The sequence below is a fragment of the Zeus faber genome (genome assembly GCF_960531495.2).
Source record: "Zeus faber genome assembly, chromosome: 7".
In the NCBI taxonomy this organism is placed as follows: Eukaryota; Metazoa; Chordata; class Actinopteri; order Zeiformes; family Zeidae; genus Zeus; species Zeus faber.
Genome location: NC_137203.1, coordinates 23536706 through 23559060, shown reverse-complemented (window position 1 = coordinate 23559060; position 22355 = coordinate 23536706). Strand labels below are relative to the sequence as shown.

The window sequence follows — 22355 nt, the reverse complement described above, 5'->3', positions numbered from 1 at the left end:
GAACATTTCTGCATTTCATCCAAACTATCATGTTTGTAATCAATATAGAAGACGTCTTTTTCCTCCAAGGTATCCTTGAATAACCCTATACAACATGCTGGACTGTTGTACATCAAACACGGGTAATTTAAACAAACAATTTATTCATAGAAAAGTTGTCATTGAAATATTCATAAGGGTACATAAGCATTCACATAAAGACATAAGTGAAGTGACTTCAGTGAAATCATCACTACGCAACGTGACTTCTGGTGTCGCTGTTCAGTCCGAGTCGCTGTCTCCGTCGCTGTCTGCCTCCTTCACGTCTGCGCTGAACTTGTACTCCTGGTCACAGCCCATGTAAGCGTCACTCATGAAGTAAAGCGTGTAGTTGTGAACGCCCATCACTGGCGCCACAAAGTCCAGTTTGACCTGGAACAAGACGGATGGACGGGATTAGGCTCCGAAAAAAAATTGTTTTTGTGGTACATGGTGGTGTAGGTTTGTGGCTGATCCACAGACCTTTGCTTTCTGCTGGAGCGTCAGCCTCTTGATGGAGATCAGGCTGTTGGACTTGGGGTCACCAATCACCACCCACCAGCCCTCCTCTCGTTTCTGGAAGCACGCAGGATGGACGTGACAGGGTTATTCAGTTTGCTGACGAACGACACTCGAGCATAAACTCATAAAAGACCCGATTGGTACCTGTGGGAAAAGAGGAGCGATGACGGGTCCGGTGACTTCTTCCTCCCTTTCCAATTGAACCAGAACCAGAACTGGACCGCCGCTGTTGATAACAGACATTTTGTACTTTGGATTAAATTGTGTCTCAACAAAGTGTTGTTTGTGCATTTGAACGCACATATGTTACATTTACAATTTGGCCATAAAACTAGGGCTGTTAATCGATTCAAATATTTAATCGCAGATTTTTTTATCCGTTCAAAATGTAGCTTAAAAGGGATATTTTTCAAGTGACAAATATTCTTGCCTTCTGCAAATGGATTTTCATTGGAAATCAAATAACCCAAAACAATGGCAAATAACATCCGGAGACCCTCAAAACTACTGCATTTAGCGCAAATCAAAGAGCTTCGACAGCCCTAATAGAAAAGAATAATAAAATAATCGCCAGAACTAATGTGCGAGCAGTTTACAGACTCAACAAAACTTTCCTCCATTTACACGTTGGTTCTAGTTGTGGAGCCTAAAACTGACATTTATATTTCTTAACTTTCACTGTTTGATTCAACTTGAATATTATTTACTTGAGGTACTAGTTCCTACAGACGCCGGTGTGAGAATCTCAACGTACCTCTTGATGTTTTCCTTCTCGGCCAACTCGTACGACAGCTCGATGTTGGGGTAGCGGTTGCAGAAGCGAGCCACGTCAGCCATCTGGGCGTCAGAGAGCTGCAGCAGGCCGCTCCGGTCCTCGTCCTCCATCTCCATGATGTCAAAGATGCTCTCCACACCCTGAAGAACCGAGGAGGAACGGGAGGGTTACTTCACACCGAGTCTCACAAGTAGAAATGATCTGTTTAATGCGGTTTCAACAAATGAACACTGGACGAAGTATCGGACACTGCGCTTCCAGCAGAGCGGAGTCTACGTCCAGACCTTGTCCGTGCAGCGTTTGATGTGCTCCGAGGTGAAGAAGGGCAGCTGCTTGAGGTACGAGTCCTTGGACCACATGGCCTGGGTGACCATCTGGGCCAGCTCCATGGCGGCCAGCGCCGGACTCAGCCAGCCGTTACTGGAGAGCACATCCACGCAGGCCTGGATCAGACGCACCGCCTGCCGACACAGAGACACCACACCGTTTACCTCTTTTAACAGTTTCATCGCAACCGTTTAAAAACATTTTTCAACATCTTTCTGCCCGGGAGGACTAGCGGCGGCCTCTGTGGGTCTCGACCTTGCTGAGGATCTCCTCCGTGTCCGACTGGAGCTCGGCGCTCAGCTGCATCCTGGACAGATGGGCCTGGAGCAGCAGGTTGGTCTTCACGTGAGGGTCGTTGAACTTGGGGTTGTTCAGTTTGTGCGGCACCTTCTGAGCCAGCTGAAACAGAAACGTGGATTCCAACTTAATTGGTTTCCCTCTTAAGCAATTTGCTTTTTTCCCCCCATATCTGGAGGAGCCGAATTTCAATCGGCGTTGCGTCAATACAATGTGTTTACCTGTCGGAGCAGCGTGTCCTCGTGGTGCCTGATGGGAATGTTCTTGTACTCGGCTGCGTTGGAGATGATCTCGATCAGGCCGCGGATCTTGGTCTTGGCGTTCAGAGACATGCTGAACAACTCTGTGACGGACGACGGGAAAAACAGAAATCCCACGTAAATCAAAGGCTCAGACGCGGGAAAGGCGCCGGCTTTAGTGGGGTCAGGTTGTCGGGGCGGAGCGTGGTGGGAGGGGGGCGCGTCGCCGCTCACCGATGGTGGTGTAGTTGATGTAGTAGTAGGCGGCGATCATGCCCAAGTTGAGGGGAGCTACGTCCATCTCGTCCTCGATGCTGATGCACTTGGACTGCTCCAGGTCATGCAAGGTGTTCTCCACCAGCTCCGACAGGTGGTCCGACAGGTGACGATGGGACATACCTGCGGGGTGCAGTGAGGGGAGGGAAAGCGGCGTCAGTCATATTGAGAAATATACCAGAGAAGAAAACTGATTGTTCCGGACCCAGCAGCTACGCCTACGCCTCCACCGTGTTGGGAGGCTCACCCTGCAGGTTGTAGTAGTTGGGGTTCTGCGTCATGCGGCGGTAGAGGAACGTCCAGGTCAGGTAGTCCACGGCGTCCTGCTTGTTCTCCACCGTCTTGGTGACGATCTCGGCGTTGAAGTGGTCGTGGAGACAGTGGTCCAGGTGAGACTCCACGGGAAGCGGCTCGTACAGGAACTTCTTGAAGAAATCCTGTTTGGGAAGCGGTGGTTTGGTACGTGCATACTAGGCCTGCCTGATATGACATTGCTCAATATTGTGACGACGATGTGACTTGTAATAAATTAACAAATATTGAAATGTGCATATTAGCTACACAGTTCCTATGTCTTTCTGCTTGAATAGGTTCAGTGCTAACATAGACCCAAAACATTGAATAGCTTTTGCCCACTGAAGAAATGAAATCAATTATTTAGGACATTCTTTTATTGAACAAATTGCACATGAATACCCCACCAATTAAAACAGAACATTAATTTAAAGTAATCAGTCAATAGGTCAGTCAATCAGTTAGTTAGCTAGCTAGTCTTGAAATGGAAAAAAATATCAGGGATAAACAACTTAATAATTATTAATAATAATAATTATTATTTTTGAATTATTTTTCTTATTCATTGCGTTTCAGGCAGTTTTTTGCGATGTGTTTATTACGCATGTTCGTATCGCAATGACTAGTGCTTACTACTGTTTATTCAACTACAGAGAGTGAAGGGGGATCGCTACCTTCTTGGAGCCTTGACACATGATGACGCAGCGTCCCTCGTCATCCTGCAGGGGCCTGTTGGCCTTTCCCACCATCTGGAGGACGTCGTATATGGGATAGTCCACGTAGCTGCGCACACAAGAGGAGATTATCGTCAATGTGAGATGAAACACACAGAACCACTGAGCAAGCTACTGAATGTGTGAAGCCTTCAATGGACTTACGCATGAATCTTGCCGTTGTAGTACTGTGTGTCCATGACTATGACGAGGTGGGCAGAGATGTTGGTGCCCCAGCAGAGCGAACGGGAGGCCACCACCACCTGGACTGCACCTGTTGACAGAGTCGGGTGTGAGATACCACCATCTAGTTCAGAGAGTGCCAGGCTGCAAGGGTAGAGAGACACCAACACCACATCTCCGCTCGCCGGAACTGTGCCGTGCAGGGCCGAGCCCCATGAATTCCTGTTGGTTCCTGATTTGTTTGCATTGTATTTAGAGCCAGCAGGGCTGTTTTTTGCTATGGCCGTGCTATAGTGACTGTTTGTTTGTTATACTAGCTAATGGTAATCACTATCTTGCCATATGAAGATGGAGGACCTTTCTGCTTATTATCCATTGAACAGCTCATTAATGACAAAAACAATCATAAACCACCATTGTGCCTGCATCAACCTTGAGCCTCCATCTTTAAAATCCACCCAAACAGTATCAAACAAGGTCAGAATCTTTCACAAATAGGCACCGAAGTGGAAAAATATATATATAAAAAAAAAAAAATCATACCCGAGTTGAAGAGCTGCTCCACTATTCTGCGTTCGGTGGTGGACAGGCCCTCATGCAGGTAACCAACCCCGTTGGCCAGGGTCTCCTTCAGGGTTGCGTCCTTTATTTTCTCCAGGAAAGGAGTCAGGTCCTTCTCAGCGCAGTGCAAAAACCTGGATCAAGAGAGAATTATCAATTCCAACTGGAAGTGAAGTTGTGAATTTAACTCCCGTTCCCTGTAATCACTGCCATTTCCTTCCTGACCTCTGTGGAACGACGTCGGCGGCGCAGAAGGTGAGGATGTCGATGGCGGTGAGGCGGGTCTGTCTGCGGGAGGGGACGAACACCAGGGTCGGCTTGGAGGGGGAGTGCTTCATGATGGAGTGGTACACCGGCTTGGCCATGGACAGTAGGCGGGTCTGAGTGTGACTGACGTTGAATCCCTGAAGCAGAACGGAGAAGAGGCTTAAAACACATTCAAGCGATGCCACTTCATCTCACATCATTTATTTTATTTTTTTTTTTTTTAATTTGTTACGGACTGCCGCACCTGGATGTGTAGCTCCAGCGGCACAGGCCTGACGTTGGGGTGGAAGTTGAATGTGGCGGTGGTGCTGCAGCCCAGCCAGTGGGCCACATCCTTGGCGTTGGACAGAGACGAGCTGAGGGCCACGATGCGAATGGGACGCTCGATCTGAGAGGAGATGTACCGCATCCTGGAGCAGATCACCTCCAGCACAGGCTAGTGAATGAAAAGAAGGTGCATTAATACCGGGTTGACACTCCACTATCTGGATTGTGCACACAGACTCATACTATATCCATCTGCAGAGAGGTAATCTTACTCCGTTCTCTCCTCCAATCAGGTGGGTTTCGTCCACGATGAAGAGGCTGACGTTCTGGACGTTCTTCCTCTGCTTCCAGCGGCGGGACAGGATGTCCCATTTGTCCGGGGTGCTGACGATGATGTCTCCTTTCCCCAGGAGCTTCAGGTCTGTGCTTGTCTCTCCCGTCAGCAGCACCACCTTCTTATTCAGGACATCCTGGAACTTCTGGTGCCAGTCAAAAAAGACCTGGACAAAAGACATGAAAGAAATTCAGGATTTAATTATTGAATCAAGGGAGTGAACTGTGGTTAGATAAGAGTAGACAGTAAACCTGCTCAGCCAGGGCCTCCATGGGGGTGATGTAGACGCAGCGCCCCTCTGCATTGTGCAGCAGCATCCTCAGAATGGCGAACTCAGCGCAAATGGTCTTCCCGCTGCCGGTGGGAGCTCCCACAAACACGTTGTCATCACTGTTGTACACAGCGTTGAACACTGAAGGAGGAGAAACGTTCAGACTTAGTCCCACACAGTTTGTGGAATGAGGCTTCTTGATGTTAAATAGAAATGACAAGTTGAGTGTTCTGCAGGTCGCAGGCCATACTTTTGTTGTTCTTTTTTTATTTAAAGAATTTGGATTGGAGTACCTCCTACTCTGTTCTTACTCTTGTTTCTCACCTTGTGTCTGAATGGGGTTGAAGAAGGGGAACTTGTTCTGGTAGAGGGTCTCGAAGGCAGAGTTCCTGAGAGCGGTCACGGGCAGTGGCTGCAGATCCAGCAGCTCGGTGGGTGGAGGATACTTCTCTGGCAGGATCAGGTGACGGAAAGACACCGGGAGCTGAGTCTCACAGGCTGGGGGCAGAATAAAATGTGTAAATCAATGCTTCCCATTATGGAGACTGTATGATAAAATGGGAAACCAGTTTTATCCAAGAGACTTACAAAGCCAGCGGTCCGAGGCCACTCGGATGAAGTACTGTGGTGGCAAAGGCTCGAACACCGGGACGAAGAAGGTGACCAGATGTTCGTCCTGGGCGTACTTGGCTTTGAGCAGGAAGTACTCGTGGTGAAGGATGACCTCGCTGTCCACATCCTCGACCAGGATCCAGAAGGCCTCGGATGAGCTGTGAATCTGAGAGGGCCACAGGGATGGTCATGGTCTACAGATAAGCATCTAGGAGAAGGGTGACATGTTGCAGATGCAACTGGATCCAACTACGCTTTTTTTTTTACTGACCTTGTCATCCCACTGGAAGTCAGGAGTTATGGTGAGCTCCACCTTCAGTGTGGAGCGCGTGATTGGCTGAAGGTGGACGGCCAAATCCAGTTTGGGGAACTGGTGGACATACTTGTGGATGGTTTTCCCCATCTTTGGCATGCGGATCAGTTCACCTGAAAACCATCCCCCAAAGATAACTCAGTACTTTAACAAACATTAGATAATATAATTTATAATACTCTAGGAAGAAATACAGTACAGTGAATACAGTTTTAATTAAATACAACTGGAATATAGAACATCAATATTCACCAATCTCATTGTGGTTCAAGTCGTAAAGCCGCTCAAAGGGGAAGTTCTTCTTCTCAATCTTCTTGATCACTTCCTCAGGCAGTTTCTTGAACTGGCGCAGAGGGGACATGGACTGCCACCTGCAGGAATGAATGGAGGACATGCATCAATAACAAAATCATCTTCAGCCCTAAATAGCATACAAGACAACTGTGACTCACATTCTCTTGTCGATCATCTTGCAGAGGTTCATGGTCTTGTCTGTGAGTTGAGCCCAGCCTCTGCTCAACACAATCTCAAAGATGGCCCGCATCAGTCTTCCTGCACTCTGTAGTCAGGAGGAGCAACCGTTTAGCCTCAAAACATGTTCAAATGATAGTCCTTAAACACTGATTTAGATTAAATGACTCAAAGCTTATTCCCTAAATCTCAACGCAATTCACTCAAACTTTAAACAGACTTTAAATATGTTAAAAGAGCTAATTTCTCACCTGTGTTACATACACCATGTCCGCCATGAGAGCAAAACCCTCTAGTTTGAGCTGCGAGATGTATGCCTGGAGGAGAACGTTTATCTGGAAAGACGACACAAAGAAACCGGTCTGATCAGTGTATTGTTACAGTGGCTGAATATTCTTAATCACATTGTAACAGAAAAGCAGTCTCCAAGAGCCCAGAACATAAACAAAACAACTAGGGATGCACCGATTTATCGGCGGTACATCGGTATCAACCGATATTTGCCGTGTTGACTGCCATCGGCCTATTGGCAAATAAGATGACATTCACCGATGGCAGTGGCCGATGTTTATCCAGTGTTTCCCACATGTGGGAGCTGATGGTTGTTTAGGTAGAAGTTGAAACTGCTGGTTACTCATGTATATTGCGCTCTTCTTAGAAATACTTCCACATGACTCCAATGTAAAAATGATGAACTGGGACTTTACTCCACCCTTGCTTTACGGAAATGTTACTGGTTCTATTCCCACATACTCGCATTCAAAACCGTTCCGGAAATTTGCTGGAAATTAAACTACCTTAAGAGTGGGTCAATTTAGGGAACGACTTTTACCGAACAACAAGACCGGCTCCCATTCCCACATGACGCCAATGGGCAACATTACCGGTAGATTTACGGCTTTCAGTGCAAATAGGAAAGCGGCTTATGTTAGCTGACAGATCTTGGTAAACACAAGTTTTGAAATGGTTGCTACCTTAGCGCTAGGCTCTTCGATGCTTTCCTTCACAGGGATAGGAACCCTTTCCAGAAGCTTCTGAAGCTCCATCTTTTCCTCCTGAAAGACAAGGCGATGTGTCACTGTTTGGATTTATTCGTTTTCCTTTTACCATTGGGGGTTAAACAAAAATGCCAGCCTTACCTCTCTCACAGTGATGTTCCTGAACTCGGAGGAGAGAGAGAACACACGGAAGAGCTCAATCTCACTCAGAGTGGGCTTCAGCAGCTGGTTGTAGGTTTGAATAGAGTCGTGGGTGATGTAGAAGTGGCTAGCAATACGTCCCAGATCTGTAACCTTTAAGAAAAGGAAAAATATGTCAACGCTTCAATTGAAAGACAAATGAATAGTCATCAGTTCTGTGGAATGGCATGAACAGGAGAAAAACTGATTTGAAATCAGAACATACCTGGAAGCTACCTGACCTCTTGTCGTACTTGACCAGGCTGTTCTTGTCCAGGACATTGGCAGCTGTGTGCACCAGGTCCAGCCTGCGCCTCTCGAGCAGTGGGTCAGAGCTGCGGTCGTCGTGGGAGATGCCATAGAGGGTGGGATTGCGAAGCATGCGCACATACAGGTAGGTGTAGCCGAGCCAATTCACAGCATCCTGACACAGAGAGGAGAAGCGTGAAATACCAGATGATCTGATCGCAATTATTTCAGCTAATCTCAATCCTTTAACAATATCGTCCGGTCATGTTTCTGTCTAAATTTAAGGGGAATTTTAAGCCATGTAATATTAAACAATTCTACGACAATACGTCCATAAATGTCTTATACGGTTATAGGCTTAAACTTTGTTTCACCATTGTGACAGCCATGTTTCAAAAATGCCGTATGCCAACCACTGACCTTTGCAGTCTGCACGTTGCCGAGCACTATCTCGGCGTTGAGCATGTCGGGCAGCTTGCCCACCATCTGGCTCTCAATGGGCAGCTGCTGGTTGAGCAGAGAGAGGTAGTACTGCAACTCCCCGTGTGATGTAATCAGGATTCCCTCCCCCTTGGTGTCATACTGGGGACGGCCGGCACGACCAAGCATCTGAAAACAAACACACATGATATAAACATAAGGAACGTCTCTGTGTTTGTACTGTAGCTCAGCAACATTTATCTTGTGTTTCCTTCTTTGACCGTTATGTCAAGCTGTTGAGACCGACCTGCAGAATGTCCAGCGCTCCCAGTTCAGTCCATCTGCCTTTCTCGGGGCTGTACACCTGGGTGCCTTTAATGATGACTGTGTGCGCTGGCAAGTTGACACCCCAAGCAAGAGTGGCTGTGGACACTAGAACCTGAATATGACGATCAGCAAACAGGTCCTCCACCAGGGTACGGTCCACCCTGGTCATACCGGCGTGGTGGATGGCAAAGCCATAGGGCAGCAGATCCTTTAGCTCAAGGTTCTAAAAGAGTAGAAGTTATAGTACAGTTATTTATGAACATGTTCTAAAGGTACTACAGATTACCGTATTTTAGACTTTGCCGATCTGCCTGTAGTGGAGCTCACCTTGCACTGCTCTGCCTCAGTTCTCAACACTTCAGTGGAGGCAGAACCCTCCCTGAGGAACAGGCCCAAGGTATCTTTCTCCAGACACATGTCCCTGATAGCCCTGGCCGTCTTCCCCGTCTCCTTTCGGGAGTGGACGAACACCAGCACCTATTGCAGACAAGTGAATGTCACGAGTCTTTGTGTGTGTGTATTGACATAAAGCCCCGTCTCAACTCTTCTCATCTTCTATTCGTAAATGAGGCTTAAACTGCCATCCATATCAAAAAAGTAAGCATCCATGGTAGTATAACTTTTCTTAAATCCTTAAAAACAACTTCAAAACAAATAAACTGGAAATTGAACTAAATAACTCAACAAGACAGGTCTTACCTGATTCTTCCCAGCATGTTCCATGATCTTTTCATAGACAATCTCATTCATAATTTGGAAACGCTTAATGGCCTTCTTCTCTGTGATGCCGACATAGGTCTGTTCCAGGGGCACGGGGCGGAAACTATCAAGAAACCATAAACCATTAGCGTGAGCCACTGGATAATATATAGTTTATTGCCAAGTTTAAAATGTATTCAGAGTGCCAGACATCAGCAATGCATGGCCAAATTTTGGCAACAGACCACCAGTTGATTTGACCTGATGTATACATTACCTGTTGTCAAAGTAGAAGAGCCCCTTGGCCGGGTCCACACGTAGGCAGGTGGCCACATCCTCATAGTTGGGCAGGGTGGCACTGAGGCCTATGAGGCGGACGTCCTCCTGGGTCAACTCCACATTCCGGATGGTCCTGGCCACCAGTGACTCCAGCACGGGCCCACGGTCATCATGCAGCAGGTGAATTTCATCCTGAGGGTATACAACAGTCTTAAAACAGATCTCAAAAGCGCAGGATGTTACACACTTACAGTACTTGGTGGGTTTTAAAGATGTGGTTGGCACTTACAATGATGATGAGGCGCACTAGCTGGGTGTAGGTACGCTCTCCACCTTTGCGTGTGATGATGTCCCACTTCTCTGGGGTGCAGACGATGATCTGTGTGGCGTTGATCTCTTCCTTGCAGAGCTGGTGGTCTCCAGTCAGCTCAGACACGGTGATGCCATAACTTGCCAAGCGCTGAGAGTGGGAGAAGGGCATGGATGAGTACCAAAATGATCAAAAAAATTATTTTAGAAGAGCACAAGGTTACATAAAACTAGTTAACCCAGTTCCTACATACACACATAAACTAGGTTTGATGAATGAAATCAAAATGGTTTTGGGAATTTAAAATCGTAGGTAATGTAAAGGTTTAAGCATGAATATTTTTGATTCTCACACTGTTAAGAAAATAAATCAGCAGGACTTCCAGGTCAGTTGCAAGAAACTGCTTGTTCTGCGTTCTTCATAAAACTTTGAGAGAAAAAAAATATATATTTTTTTACCTTACTGAAGCTTCCAACCATTTCCTGTACAAGGGAGCGCATGGGTGCAATGTAAATGATCTTGAAGTCGTCCACACTGATGGTTCCGTCCATGTTGATATGCTTTCCAATCTCCCTCAACATCGCCATTAGAGCAACGTTGGTCTTACCAGCTCCCTGCAGATAGATATTGAAATTAAATGATTGAACATTTCTGATGCTTTTCTAAAAGTAAACAAGCCTCTGGACAGGATGAAAATACGCAACAACAAGAGTGCGGCTCACTGACCGTCGGAGCGCACACCAGCAGGTTTTCATCAGTCTCCATAGTCGTTTTGAGCAGCTTGCTCTGGATGCGGTTCAAGGTCTTGAATCCCTCAAATCCAGCCTGGGCATACTTAGGCAGTTTCTCGATAGCAATAAGCACCTAGCAATAAACAATATGTGCTTTAAGTTCAGGACAAAAATCACAGGAATAAAGATGTTGTGTCCCCCATCGAAGAGGGGCAAGTTCAGACCCTGCAGGCACTATAGATTTGTGCACCATGCAACATACAAACCTCATCTTCAGCAAAGGGTTTGGGCTGAATGGCCGGCACGTGAACTTCTTCATAGCCTTTTCGTTGCTTACGAAAAGAGCCATCTGGCAGCTGACACCTCTTGTTGGCCATGAAGTGGCTGCCCTGAGTGAATGCCAGGTCTTCCAGGTCCAGCAACTGCCGAGGGGCCATGGACTGCAGGGCAACAGCAGTAATCATTGGTGGTAGTTTTATTAGAATAGATAATGAAGACCATATTGTAGGGCTGAACGATTTGGAAAAATAACCGAATTGCGATTCTTTAGACCAATATTGCGATTGTGTATGCAATTGTTTTTAATGTTCTATATTATTCAACTTTGACACAAGTAATAAATCATTCAACACAACATTGGATACAGTCAACATATTAACTGGCCTTTCCTGTAAGCCAGTCCTAGTTACTATGTTAAATTAGATGAATTGATGCACAAATTGATATGAATAACATGTCTTTATTTAACCACTAAATTGTAAAGAGAAAAACTTTCACGATGACAATAAAATATTGACTGATTTATTTAACTTCAAGATCGCAGCCTTTGCGATTTGAAAATTGTGTTCTCTTACATTGTGATGTCAGTTTGAATTTAATTTATCGTTCAGCCATACCATATAGTTCAATTTATATAAATATTAGTTGCATCTTCTTTAGAAATAAATTATTTCCACTTTACTGTTGTGACGACAAAATGTAATGTAAACATGTGTAACATTTTTTGGAGACTAATGGGTGTCTTGTAATTTTTATTTCCCAAGAATTGTAGAAATGCCATCTGCAGTGACAAATTTGATTTGTGAAGGGAGATTTCATTTTGAAATGTTATGGAATGTCTCACTTCTCCATGGTCAGTGTCCATCATCTCCAAGTCGTCCACACGAGACTTCCTGACTCTCTCCCTGCGGGATCGCTCTTCCTAAAACACAGATTTGAAAAAGAATACCTTATATTAGGGCTGCACAGTATGTTCCTACAGAATATTCTCAAATTCTACTACTGTACTGTGGAGCAAACAATTACTCTTTGGCTCCACAAGCAGAATGGCTTACCCTTATTATATCCTCCTTCTCTGTCTCCTGCAGCTGGTAAAGGATCTTTGAGAGCTCCTGATCTGACTCCATCTTCCCAATGATGCGTTCCTTTTCCGCCTCACTTTGGGCACTAGCCAACATTGTGCAATACTGGACTATGGGAAAAACAAAAGAGATTGATAAACTTCTTGAAGATGCAATGTTTACAACCCCTAGACATAGTTTTGCCCCCAAGCGTAGCACTTACTCATGCGGCGATGCTGGCGAAGGATCTTGATAAAATCGAAAGTGTTGAAGCCAAGCAGCAGCACCAACTGGTTCTCACACTCTCTGTCATCGCTGGCAGTCTGACAAAAGCAGAGAAAAGAGGTCAAAAGGGCACAGGACTCATTACAAAAAAAACCACAACTCAATTCTGACAAACAACACAGAGAAAGCAAGAAATACCTTGAGAATGTCCAGGACCTCGTCTGCCTTCTTTTGAGAGACAATGGCATCATCATAGAAGCGGCTGAGCTGACGCTGCAGCCAAAAGGCATCAATGTCGCGAGGGTGTAGGTCCTTTTTTTTTGCTGTCATCACATCGCCGGTGACTCCGAGCTAGACAGAATAGAAATAAGTTTGTTGATATGAAACTATTTCAACAAGATTTAATCAATTAAGTAGAATGTGGAAGATTTGAGCTTACATTGGCTGAGAGTGTGCAGCCCACATCTGCCTCCTCTCCTTCGCTGTCCTCATCTGAGTGTTCATCACGGACCTCCCCAAACTGGTCCTCATCTCCCTCCTAATAAAAGACGCCAATTCTTTTTTAAGACAATTTACAGTTGATGTTGGAGCTGAAAATCAATATAAGAGATTATCCCAGAGCAATAACTATTCAAAAGGGCATTGAACACACCTCCTCGTCGGACTCAAATTGGACATTCACACCATATGTTTCATCAATGTTGTCATCTGTTGAGAAGTACATTATATATTATAATATATACATCAGCGCAAATACACAAGATGCTCGCTGATAAAGTGTAAAACCATGAGTGTGAGAAAGAGGCACATACCCATATTCTGGAGCTCTTTATCACCCCCGTAGTCAGAGATCTTTTTTCCCAGATTGACCAGCACATGGTAGCGTGTGTCATCGGCAGGCCCAAGAAGCTGCTCAACTTCGCGGCGCCTCTCCTTGTCCCTCATCTTGTCGTTCTTCAACACTGCTAGTACCTCATCTGCCGCTCCACACAAAATGTCACGTGGCTAAAGAAATATAAACTTGTCAGAGGATTGGCTGCTAGTGTAATTTATCAATGAGATGCAATGAAGGTTTAGAAGTTCTCTGACCTGATCGCCCAAAGCAGCCTGGATGAAGCTGAGCAGCACCTCGTAGGTCTCTCTGGTCTCTTTGGTTTTGGGCTTGTACACAATGCCGACCATTTCATCAATACCTTCAGACAGAAGAGTGAAACCCTTCATTTTGTTGATATCGTGTCTGTCCTCGTCTCTCTTTCGCCTCCTGCGGGGTGAAAACAGGGGTCAACAAAAGGGACAAGATCGCATCTTCCTCAAATTGATTTTTCAAAGCATATTCATAGATGGGTGAAAAAACATACCGAATAGAGTATAGATCAAAATATCGAACACATTACTCACTTTGCCCGTCTCTCTTCCAGCATTTGAGGTTTGGTCCTCTGAGACTTGTCACCCATTTTGGTCCCCTCAAGTTTCCCGACCAGGGACAATACTTCTCCAGTGGGCTCATCTCGTCGTGTGCGGTCTATCAGAGAGCGATCAGCTTGCAACACCAAGTTCGAGTTCTATTGGATTCAAACAGAGAAATTAAAGGAGAGACACATTGACAGGGAAGGCTAGCCAGCTATACAAGCTACCATTTCAGTAAGAAGATAGCGATCCTGCAACACTGTTGCAGTGTTACGGGAGCTCACATCAAAAGAATGGGGAACAATAATAAACTAAATAAGTAATATGAATAGAGAGAGGAAATACCGCCAAGTTGCATTAAACAGAAACATTTACAAAAATTTGGAACAGTGGCAGAACAATATACAGTACACACTAATACTTAACTAAAATATTGAACACTTGGCAATAAAAAAAAACCAATAAACCTCTGCATCAACAATTCATACTGTCACAAATAGGAAGTTGTGCAAATGTGCGTGCATAAATATTGAATACAATCTGTGCATACACTGTTTGTACCAGATTCAAAAATCAAGATTCAGTTCATTTAAATATGATGTTAGCGTACATTCAGCATTAATGAATTGGCTAAGTAAATTGATCAAGAAGCATCACTACACCGACATACCGAACAACCGACCTATGCACATTAAACTGGGTTATGATTATGATTACTTACCGCTTTGTACTCGTACTGCAAGCTACGCGCAGTAACATCCGCCATGGTCGAATGGTGTTAGCTAACTGCTAACTGTTAGCTTGGCTGCCGCACTTCGGCTCAACGCGCAGCAGTTTATTCAAAATAGCTCCAGAGTACTTTCAACTCTGTCTCTTTTCCCGAGGTGCGTGGTGCATGGGTTCTCTTTCAGAACTTCAGTAAAATGACCGCGGGAGCTTGTCCCGTGCGAAAATGCGTTCGCCGTACGTCAGAGGAAGAGCCAGCATGAGCGGCGTACAACAATAATGTGCGGCTGCTTCCGCTTCCGGGCCCAACAGGGTCAACGCGGATGCGAAGGCGAAGAGGAGAAAACAAAACAGCGCCCCTGCTGGCCGCACCCGTTAGCGGTCACCGCCTCCTTGTCGACGTGACAAACCCGACATTAACTCCACTTGACCTGTTGTTTAACTTTAAGCCGAAACCAAGGGAATGTGCAAACTAATTCTGTAACCCCACCAACAGATTGACTGTTTCGGCCTTCAGCGAAACTAAAGATCAAGCCAGCTTGAACTTTCATTCAACTTTAATGAATTCAATATTTGAAAATGTTCGTTTGCTTTTAATGATCATTTCCTTTTATTGGCATTGTAAAATAACACAATGTACAAACCTAGTTGAGACAAATATATTGTGGTAAAACAACCATCAATTATGGGAATAGATACTCCATATACTATATATATATATTTATTTATATATAAATACATAATGAATAAAAAAAAATAATTAAAAAGAATATATTTGATATAATAAAGACTGCACCATGCAACCTGCTCTTATAATGAAGTGTGTTACAGTGATTGATTGAAATTACCAGCAGCTGGCCGGAGGCACAAACAAAGTTGAGTTCTAATAGTAATACTGATTTTAAAGCATGTGCTAATATATTTATATGTTCATATAACCAGACGTGCAAAGTATCCACATACGCTGCAAAATATCATCATGTGGTCAGTGTCGTCTAGGTGCAAGCTTGACCGCAGTGGGCTGTCAGCATTATTAACTGGACTTCATCCTCTCTCTTTTTTTTGCTGTGAAAACAGAAAAATATAATTCTGGATTACAAGTTTTACTTGTGTTTTCAAAACAGCACCACATGGGCTGAGATGGAGATGTGTGATGTCATTCAGGAGGCAGTCATCCAAAAAAAAAAAAAAACAAAAAAAAAACCTCTTTGTTTGACCAAAACTACGGAGACCCATTCAACGTTCCCAATATAACAATGTAACGTTAACAATATAACACCAAATCACATTTTATAGAGTTTTTGAGTTTCAATCACAATTCATTTATTTGGTTCTTTATACATACAGTCATTTTACATAAGGAAAATAATGTGGGAACAGTCAGCAAGATCTCTTTCGTAAACATCAATAATGGGAACCGTGCGCATTCGTACTGTGTTTTTTTTATTTCATTGTTTTTTTTACAGAGATTTCTTTTTTTTACAGAGATTTTTTTGTACAAATGTTTGTCGATGACAAATTTGTTCATAATGACATCTGTAGAATTACTCTAGTCAACATACATGATTATCTTGACTGAAAAGGTACAGCGTATTAAAAAAAATAGCAAAGCAATTGGTTTACAGTAAAGTTCCACAACAGTCAGTCATGTCTCTTAGTGCAGTCCATGTGATCAGAACAATGAACAGTGAAAGGCTCACAAAACAACGTGTATGAACAGGGCCATAATGGCGGCGCTGATGAGGCCGGAGATGGGAACTGTGACAAACCAGGCGATGAAAATGTTCCTGAACAGGTGCCAGTCCACCGCCTTCCTGGAGCGCAGCCACCCCACGGCAACCACCGAGCCCACCTGTACGCACGTTAACATTTTAAAAATGACTCAGTGTGACAATCTGAGACGAGGGGATTATGTTATACACTCAAAGAACGGCGTCCTAGAAGGTGTCTACAGTAGCTGTCCAAATAAATGTTAAGCTCATAACAGATGGGGCGAGAAATTGTTTGCATAACATGAAATTACCCAGCAGATTATCTCAGCACAAAACTGGTTCATTGTGGTTCATAGAGGGTTTAAATAGTGAAGCAGTTTATTTATAATACAGCTGAAATGCTGAATTGACTTAAATACACAGTGTATATATTTATTGTTATTGTTATCATCATCAATTTATTAATTTTATTATCATTATTAATTATTAGGATAATTATGATAATGATGATGATGATGATTATTATTATATTATCATAATCATTATTTATTATTATTATTATAGTAATCATTATTTATTATTATTATTATTAATATAGTAAATGTGATTTATAATAATAATAATAATAATAATAATAATATATTATTATTATTATTATTATTATTATTATTATCATTATTATTATTATTATTATTATTATTATTATTGATCAAGCTTGACTACCTTGCAGTGGGTAGTGCTGACAGGCAGACCAATATTGGACGCCACGACGACCGTCAGTGCTGAAGCCAGTTCGATGCTGAATCCACTTGATTTGAAAAAAGAAAAAATGTCTCATAAGTTGAAGCACATAAAAACATAATCTGACATTAGAAGAATACCATAAGACAAGCAGCTATGGAACGTATGTGGTCTACCTGGAGGGTGTGATGGGCGTTAGGTCCTTGCCCATGGTCTGTATGACTCTACGGCCCCACACCCACAGCCCAGCGCAGATTCCCACTCCTCCGTAGAGAAGCAGCCAGATGGGAGTGGGGGCGTTGGATACCACCGAGCCACTGTCATACAGCAGCCACAGTGCCACCAGCGGACCGATGGCGTTGCTAGTGGACGAAGGACAGACAGCATGAGTCCACTGAAGGAGCAGCACACGAAACAGGGAAATACACAACCAGCGGCACATCACCTCACGTCGTTCCCCCCGTGCGCAAACGAGCCGAAGCAGGCCGTGAGGATCTGCAGAAACTGGAAGAGCGAGGAAACAGCCGCCTGGTCGACTTCCAGCTCGTCCTCCTCCAGCGCAAGCTCCCCGTCGGCCTCCTGCGCCGTGCCGCCGCCATCCTGGACGGACGTCCTGTTGGTCACGGCCGAGCTGTAGCTGCTGTAGCTGTCCACCCTCGCCCTCCTCTGGAAGACGGCGTCGCCCTCCCGGTACTTGGGGTCGCCGTGGATGCCGTAGATGGCCATGGTGTAGGAGGTGTAGCTGTTGTTCCTGCGGATGGGGCGCTCCTCCGTGTCGCTGTCGCCTATGCAGTCGCCGACCTTGGCCATGTGCAGCTTGTGCAGCAGGTCCTTGTAGAGGCCCGAGTCCTTGTGGATCGTGTGTGATTGCCCGCTGTGGGGGTCGGTGATGGTCATGGGGCCGCAGCTGCCGTTCAGTCCTTGGGAAAACGGGGGTTGGTCAATCTGAGTCGCCATTTTGAACTTTTATCCTGTCCCAATGTGTGTTCCATCGAGACACAAAATCGACAGATGGCTAACCGGGCGGATTGGGTCCCACTCGGAAATAAAGTTGAATATTTTTAGTCTTGTTTTGTCTTCCACTTCTTATTTTCCTGATACTGAAATCAATGCAATTCTTTGGCGGACAAAACTTGACTTTGAAAAAATGTATTTATTAATTTTTGCTCCACAATGTTCAAAAAATAAAGCACGATTAACTTGCATTCCTTCTTCTCAATTTGCTAAAACCTCTCACATTTCTTAACCAAGGGATTTTTAATAACAAATGAGATGACAAAAATCAATTTATCTTTTATAACTTAAGTATCTCAGTATCTATCTTTTATAACTTTGTATCTAAGTAGTACATGAGTACATTTGAATAATTTACTGAAGACCACAAAGTAATTTAAAGAACATTATTTTGGCACGGACTATGAATCCTGACATTAGTGTGACTTTTTAAATAAAATTAATTATATATGAATTCTGAAATCAGTGGCATTAGTAATGATTGACTACTCCTTAGTTTGATGATTACAAATACATTATAGTTGGTGTAATTCATCCTAGTCTTGTTCATTATAAATGTTTTTAACGAGAGTTATGCATGAAAGCATGGACTAATTGGGGTTTTGAGGCTCACCATTAATGATGTCCAAGTCTTTGGTGTCCGTGCCGTTGCCATCTAAATCCGCCTCCTCCGACCCTCCCAGCCGAAAAGCCACTTTCGGGTCTTCCGCCGGCGGGCTGCTGGGTTTAGCTTCAGAGGGATTTGGGGGCTGCTCCACCGTGACAGGACGGCTGCTTGTGTTGTTCTCTATCAGCGGAGATCCACAGGGAACGACGGCCGCTTCCCCTGATCAACAAACTAGAGTCAGTCCTGAGGCATAACACCAGTTCACACTTTCAAACAACGGTTTAAAAAAACATTAAAATCCAAAAATAGATCTCAACCTTTGTCGAAAAAAACCCTTAAAACCCATAAAACAATGACCCATCCTTTCGATAGGAAATGACGAGTGATGAAGAAATCCTCCATTTCCCATTGGATATAACTGAAGGTTTCATTTCATCTGGAAAATTATTTTTGTTTTTTCTGTCCAACACGGGGAAAGCACGAATACCAGCGACTTTGACTCACGTTGTATCTTCTTCTTGAGGCGGGGGCAAACAAAGAACCACACGAGCAGCGCCGTGACGAGGGCGCAGGCCATCGAGATGAGCATCGTCCCCCACCACGGCACCCTGTCGAAACCCAGCACTGGGCACGGGAAAAAGACGGGATCGTTCAGAAAACTCATTTTGGTTCATTTTCTAAATACAAAATGTGTTGGTTTCGCAGGATATAAAGAAAAACACTCCTGCTGTGCGATAATAACTGACTTCATTTTATGGGGAAACTAGATATCAATTTTCCCTGGTAACCAAACCCCCTTTCCTGTCACGAGAGTTTTTGGTCATGTAATGTGATTGAATAAGCTTGCGCAAAAAGATATCGGGACCTCCCCCTCGGATGTTTCAGAACACCCCCTGAGACAACGGTATCAACATAAGTACATACTCATACAGACAGATAATGGGGAAGAGACGGGCATGGTGGAAAAAGATAATTTACCCACTCCTTAGATACAGCCAGATAGCCAGCCCAGTCACATCAGTTCAACGTCTACACAAAGAATATCTCATAAAATCCACAACTGGTGTAGCTCCTAGAATAATACCAGGTAGTTATACTGTTTGTATGTTGAGTTTATTTTAGAGGTTAGTGTGACATTTCTATGTTATTTACAGAAACATCCTTACTGTTTTCCCATGCAGATAATGGCATGTTAATGACTGATAAGACAGGTTAAAAGTAGAAAGAAAAACAACAGCGTGGCCCCGTTTCCCCTGGTTTCAACATGAATGTAGTCGAAAAAAGCCCCTGCAGTATCAAACAGAGACTGGTACTGGACCTCCGCTGGCTCTGACCGGGCGCTGTGTCCCCGGCCCCCGGGGTCCAGACCGTTTCGGATCTCAGTCTCAAATCGTTTCCGCCCCCGAGGCCTCGGGCCCTTTCGTTTTGTTTTTTCTTGCCCTAAGAGGAAAGAGTGGCACTTTGTGTCTGTCCATGACCCCGTCCACACCCAGAATCTTGCATCCAGGTGTATATCCAGATTGTAGATTCATCTAGATTATCTGGATAGAATGGACAGATCGCGAGGACCCGTTTTGCTTGAATGCGATCCCTGAGTCCGATTTGGAAGACCTACCCGGTGCCACCTGTGTTTCTTATCGCTGCCCAGTTGTGACCAGACCAGCCCATATGCATTCCCCCGGCAGGTCCGATCAGGGGTCCAGGAGACCGGTGTTTGTGTGTCGTACTCACGTGGGGCTCCTGTGAACATGATGGAGAACAGGTTGATGCCCATCGTGATGGCGTAGAAGACGGGAAGAGCTCTGAGGCCGTTAGGTACGGGGTCCTCCTGCAGAAGCGCGAGCGTTACGAGGTAAATACGCTGACCTGAAAAAATGTATCAGAATATTTCAAGCGTTTACACGTCCTTCTTACCTTGTTTAGGATGAATTTGCGAACATAGTAGAAGAGAATTCCCGACATGATGCCAGACAACAGCGGTGAAAGGAACCAGGAAGCCACTGTTGAAAGATACATTTATAGTTTTATACTTTAAACATAACCACCTTATATTCATAGTTCACCTTGAGCGCATGAAACTTTGAAACATGTGGAAAAAAGCAAAGTGCATTCACCGATGCGGAGCAACTCCATCCATTTGACCCCTTGGTGACCTCTGGCTACCATGGAGAAACCAATTGTGGCTCCGACAATACAGTGCGTCCCAGAAATGGGGAGCTTCAGGAAGGAAGCTGCCAGCTGCCACACAGCAGAACCTGAAGCAACACACACGCACACGCACACGCGCACGCACACACACACACACACACACATAAGGCCTAGGAAATGTCTGAGGGGAAATTCACATGCGTCTAAACATTAAAACCTGGGAGAAATCCACTACTACCAGTCTTGTTACACTTTAGTCAGCGGATCCATCAGGGACAACGGACAGTTCAAAACACAAACATTTAGTTTTACAAAATTTTGCTCTCCCCATCACCGAAAGACTCCCGCGTAGCCCCCGCGATTCAAACAACCCAGCAAGTTGGTTTCCATTGTCCAAATACTTCAAAATCCCAGACACTCACCGCACATGGCGCTTATGGATCCCGCCATGAGCACCTGCTCGGAGCCATTGTACATTCTGACATCGATGATGCCCTGTCGGATGGTCTCGCTGACTTTGGCCCCCAGCAGTATGGAGCCCACCGTCTCAAAGATGGTGGCCAGGATGCAGGCCTGCCGCAGGGTCACCACCCCACTGCCCACCGCCGTCCCGAACGAGTTTGCCACGTCGTTGGCCCCCACGGAAAAGGCCAGAACGAAGGCGATGACGAAGCCTAAGACCAAGAGCCACAGGTAGCCGGACATGTCCGTCTGGGAGAGCAGGCCCACGGTGGTGGCAACAGCCAGGGTTGCTAGCGTCGAGGTCTCCATAGTTAGTTGCAAATTCTCTTAATACTTGTCTGAATAAATGTCTTAATATTAACTAACAAAATAAAGCCGATTTTAGATCGGATTGGCAGTATTAAATGAGGTATGTGTTTATAAATAATGTTCCGCCTCTACTTTTATAGATGAATAAATAAAAATATACAGTTTAATGAACTAACTCAATTTCGAGAAAAAAAAATGCTGACGGAACAGAATAATCTTTATTGCTATCTGGGTATACGGAGCTTGTCTGCAGGCATCATCATAAAATGAGCAAATAAAAATATGGAAAAGGGGCCCATGGCGGCTGCTGCCTCTGATGAAAGACGCTGCAAGAAAAGAGAGATACACACCAAAAGTTTAGAATGAAAACAAACTGATCAAATTGTATTTACAGGAATATTACACATTTGGAAATATCAATAACAGGCCCAACAGCTATATACTTATATTTTTAGGAGGTTAAAAAAAAAGGCAAAGTGTGTTAAAACTATATTTCTACCTTATGAGTATACTCGAAGTGTATTCTTTAGTAGTTGTTGTTTACTTGTATGTACTGATTTAAAGCACAGTATGCCATTAATGGTTTTACTAATCAGATCAAATAATCGCGATATGGCAATAAGCCTATTGGCTGCTCAACTAGTTGAATTGAAGTTAACCATTATGAAGGAATAAAGAAAGGTCTTATTTTAGGTCTTTATTGACCCTTCTGTTAACGTCCACCTGGCTTT

The 22355-nt window shown here is 44.5% G+C and overlaps 2 protein-coding genes across 2 annotated transcripts; both read right to left on the bottom strand.

Moving 5' to 3' along the window:
- Positions 1 to 126: 126 nt before the first annotated feature.
- Positions 127 to 14845, bottom strand: snrnp200 (small nuclear ribonucleoprotein 200 (U5)). Its single transcript, XM_080003709.1, has 44 exons — positions 14627 to 14845; positions 13897 to 14060; positions 13588 to 13759; positions 13311 to 13503; positions 13151 to 13206; positions 12938 to 13036; positions 12697 to 12849; positions 12497 to 12596; positions 12268 to 12404; positions 12057 to 12134; positions 11200 to 11373; positions 10929 to 11066; positions 10661 to 10816; positions 10182 to 10352; positions 9891 to 10084; positions 9614 to 9737; positions 9242 to 9391; positions 8895 to 9137; positions 8588 to 8776; positions 8145 to 8342; positions 7880 to 8032; positions 7715 to 7795; positions 6992 to 7075; positions 6722 to 6828; positions 6522 to 6640; positions 6228 to 6382; positions 5933 to 6122; positions 5669 to 5842; positions 5325 to 5485; positions 5012 to 5239; positions 4717 to 4908; positions 4431 to 4609; positions 4188 to 4339; positions 3627 to 3735; positions 3423 to 3531; positions 2702 to 2891; positions 2413 to 2577; positions 2161 to 2282; positions 1898 to 2041; positions 1600 to 1776; positions 1295 to 1455; positions 685 to 766; positions 502 to 594; positions 127 to 411 (listed from the first exon to the last, which is right to left on the bottom strand). Exons 1-44 carry the CDS (start codon positions 14669 to 14671, stop codon positions 262 to 264), a joined length of 6411 nt encoding a protein of 2136 aa, XP_079859835.1. The 5' UTR covers positions 14672 to 14845; the 3' UTR covers positions 127 to 261.
- Positions 14846 to 16327: 1482 nt separating this feature from the next.
- slc20a1a (solute carrier family 20 member 1a) lies at positions 16328 to 21624 on the bottom strand (the record flags this gene model as incomplete). The annotated part of the gene is made up of 10 exons (XM_080004279.1): positions 16328 to 16483; positions 17067 to 17151; positions 17261 to 17446; positions 17530 to 18004; positions 18712 to 18924; positions 19174 to 19329; positions 20437 to 20533; positions 20620 to 20705; positions 20820 to 20960; positions 21276 to 21624. The coding sequence occupies 10 exons, from the start codon at positions 21622 to 21624 to the stop codon at positions 16328 to 16330; spliced, it is 1944 nt and encodes a 647-aa protein (XP_079860405.1).
- Between the last annotated feature and the right edge of the window lie 731 nt (positions 21625 to 22355).

Excerpts from the sequence above, each read along its gene's own strand:
- snrnp200 (XM_080003709.1), bottom strand. The coding sequence starts at position 14,671 with ATGGCGGATGTTACTGCGCGTAGCTTGCAGTACGAGTACAAAGCG. Across the intron at positions 12,405-12,496 it reads TCGCCAGCATCGCCGCATGA|TCCAGTATTGCACAATGTTG; the intron begins GTAAGTGCTACG and ends TTTTTCCCATAG. Across the intron at positions 5,843-5,932 it reads GGCCTCGGACCGCTGGCTTT|CCTGTGAGACTCAGCTCCCG; the intron begins GTAAGTCTCTTG and ends TTCTGCCCCCAG.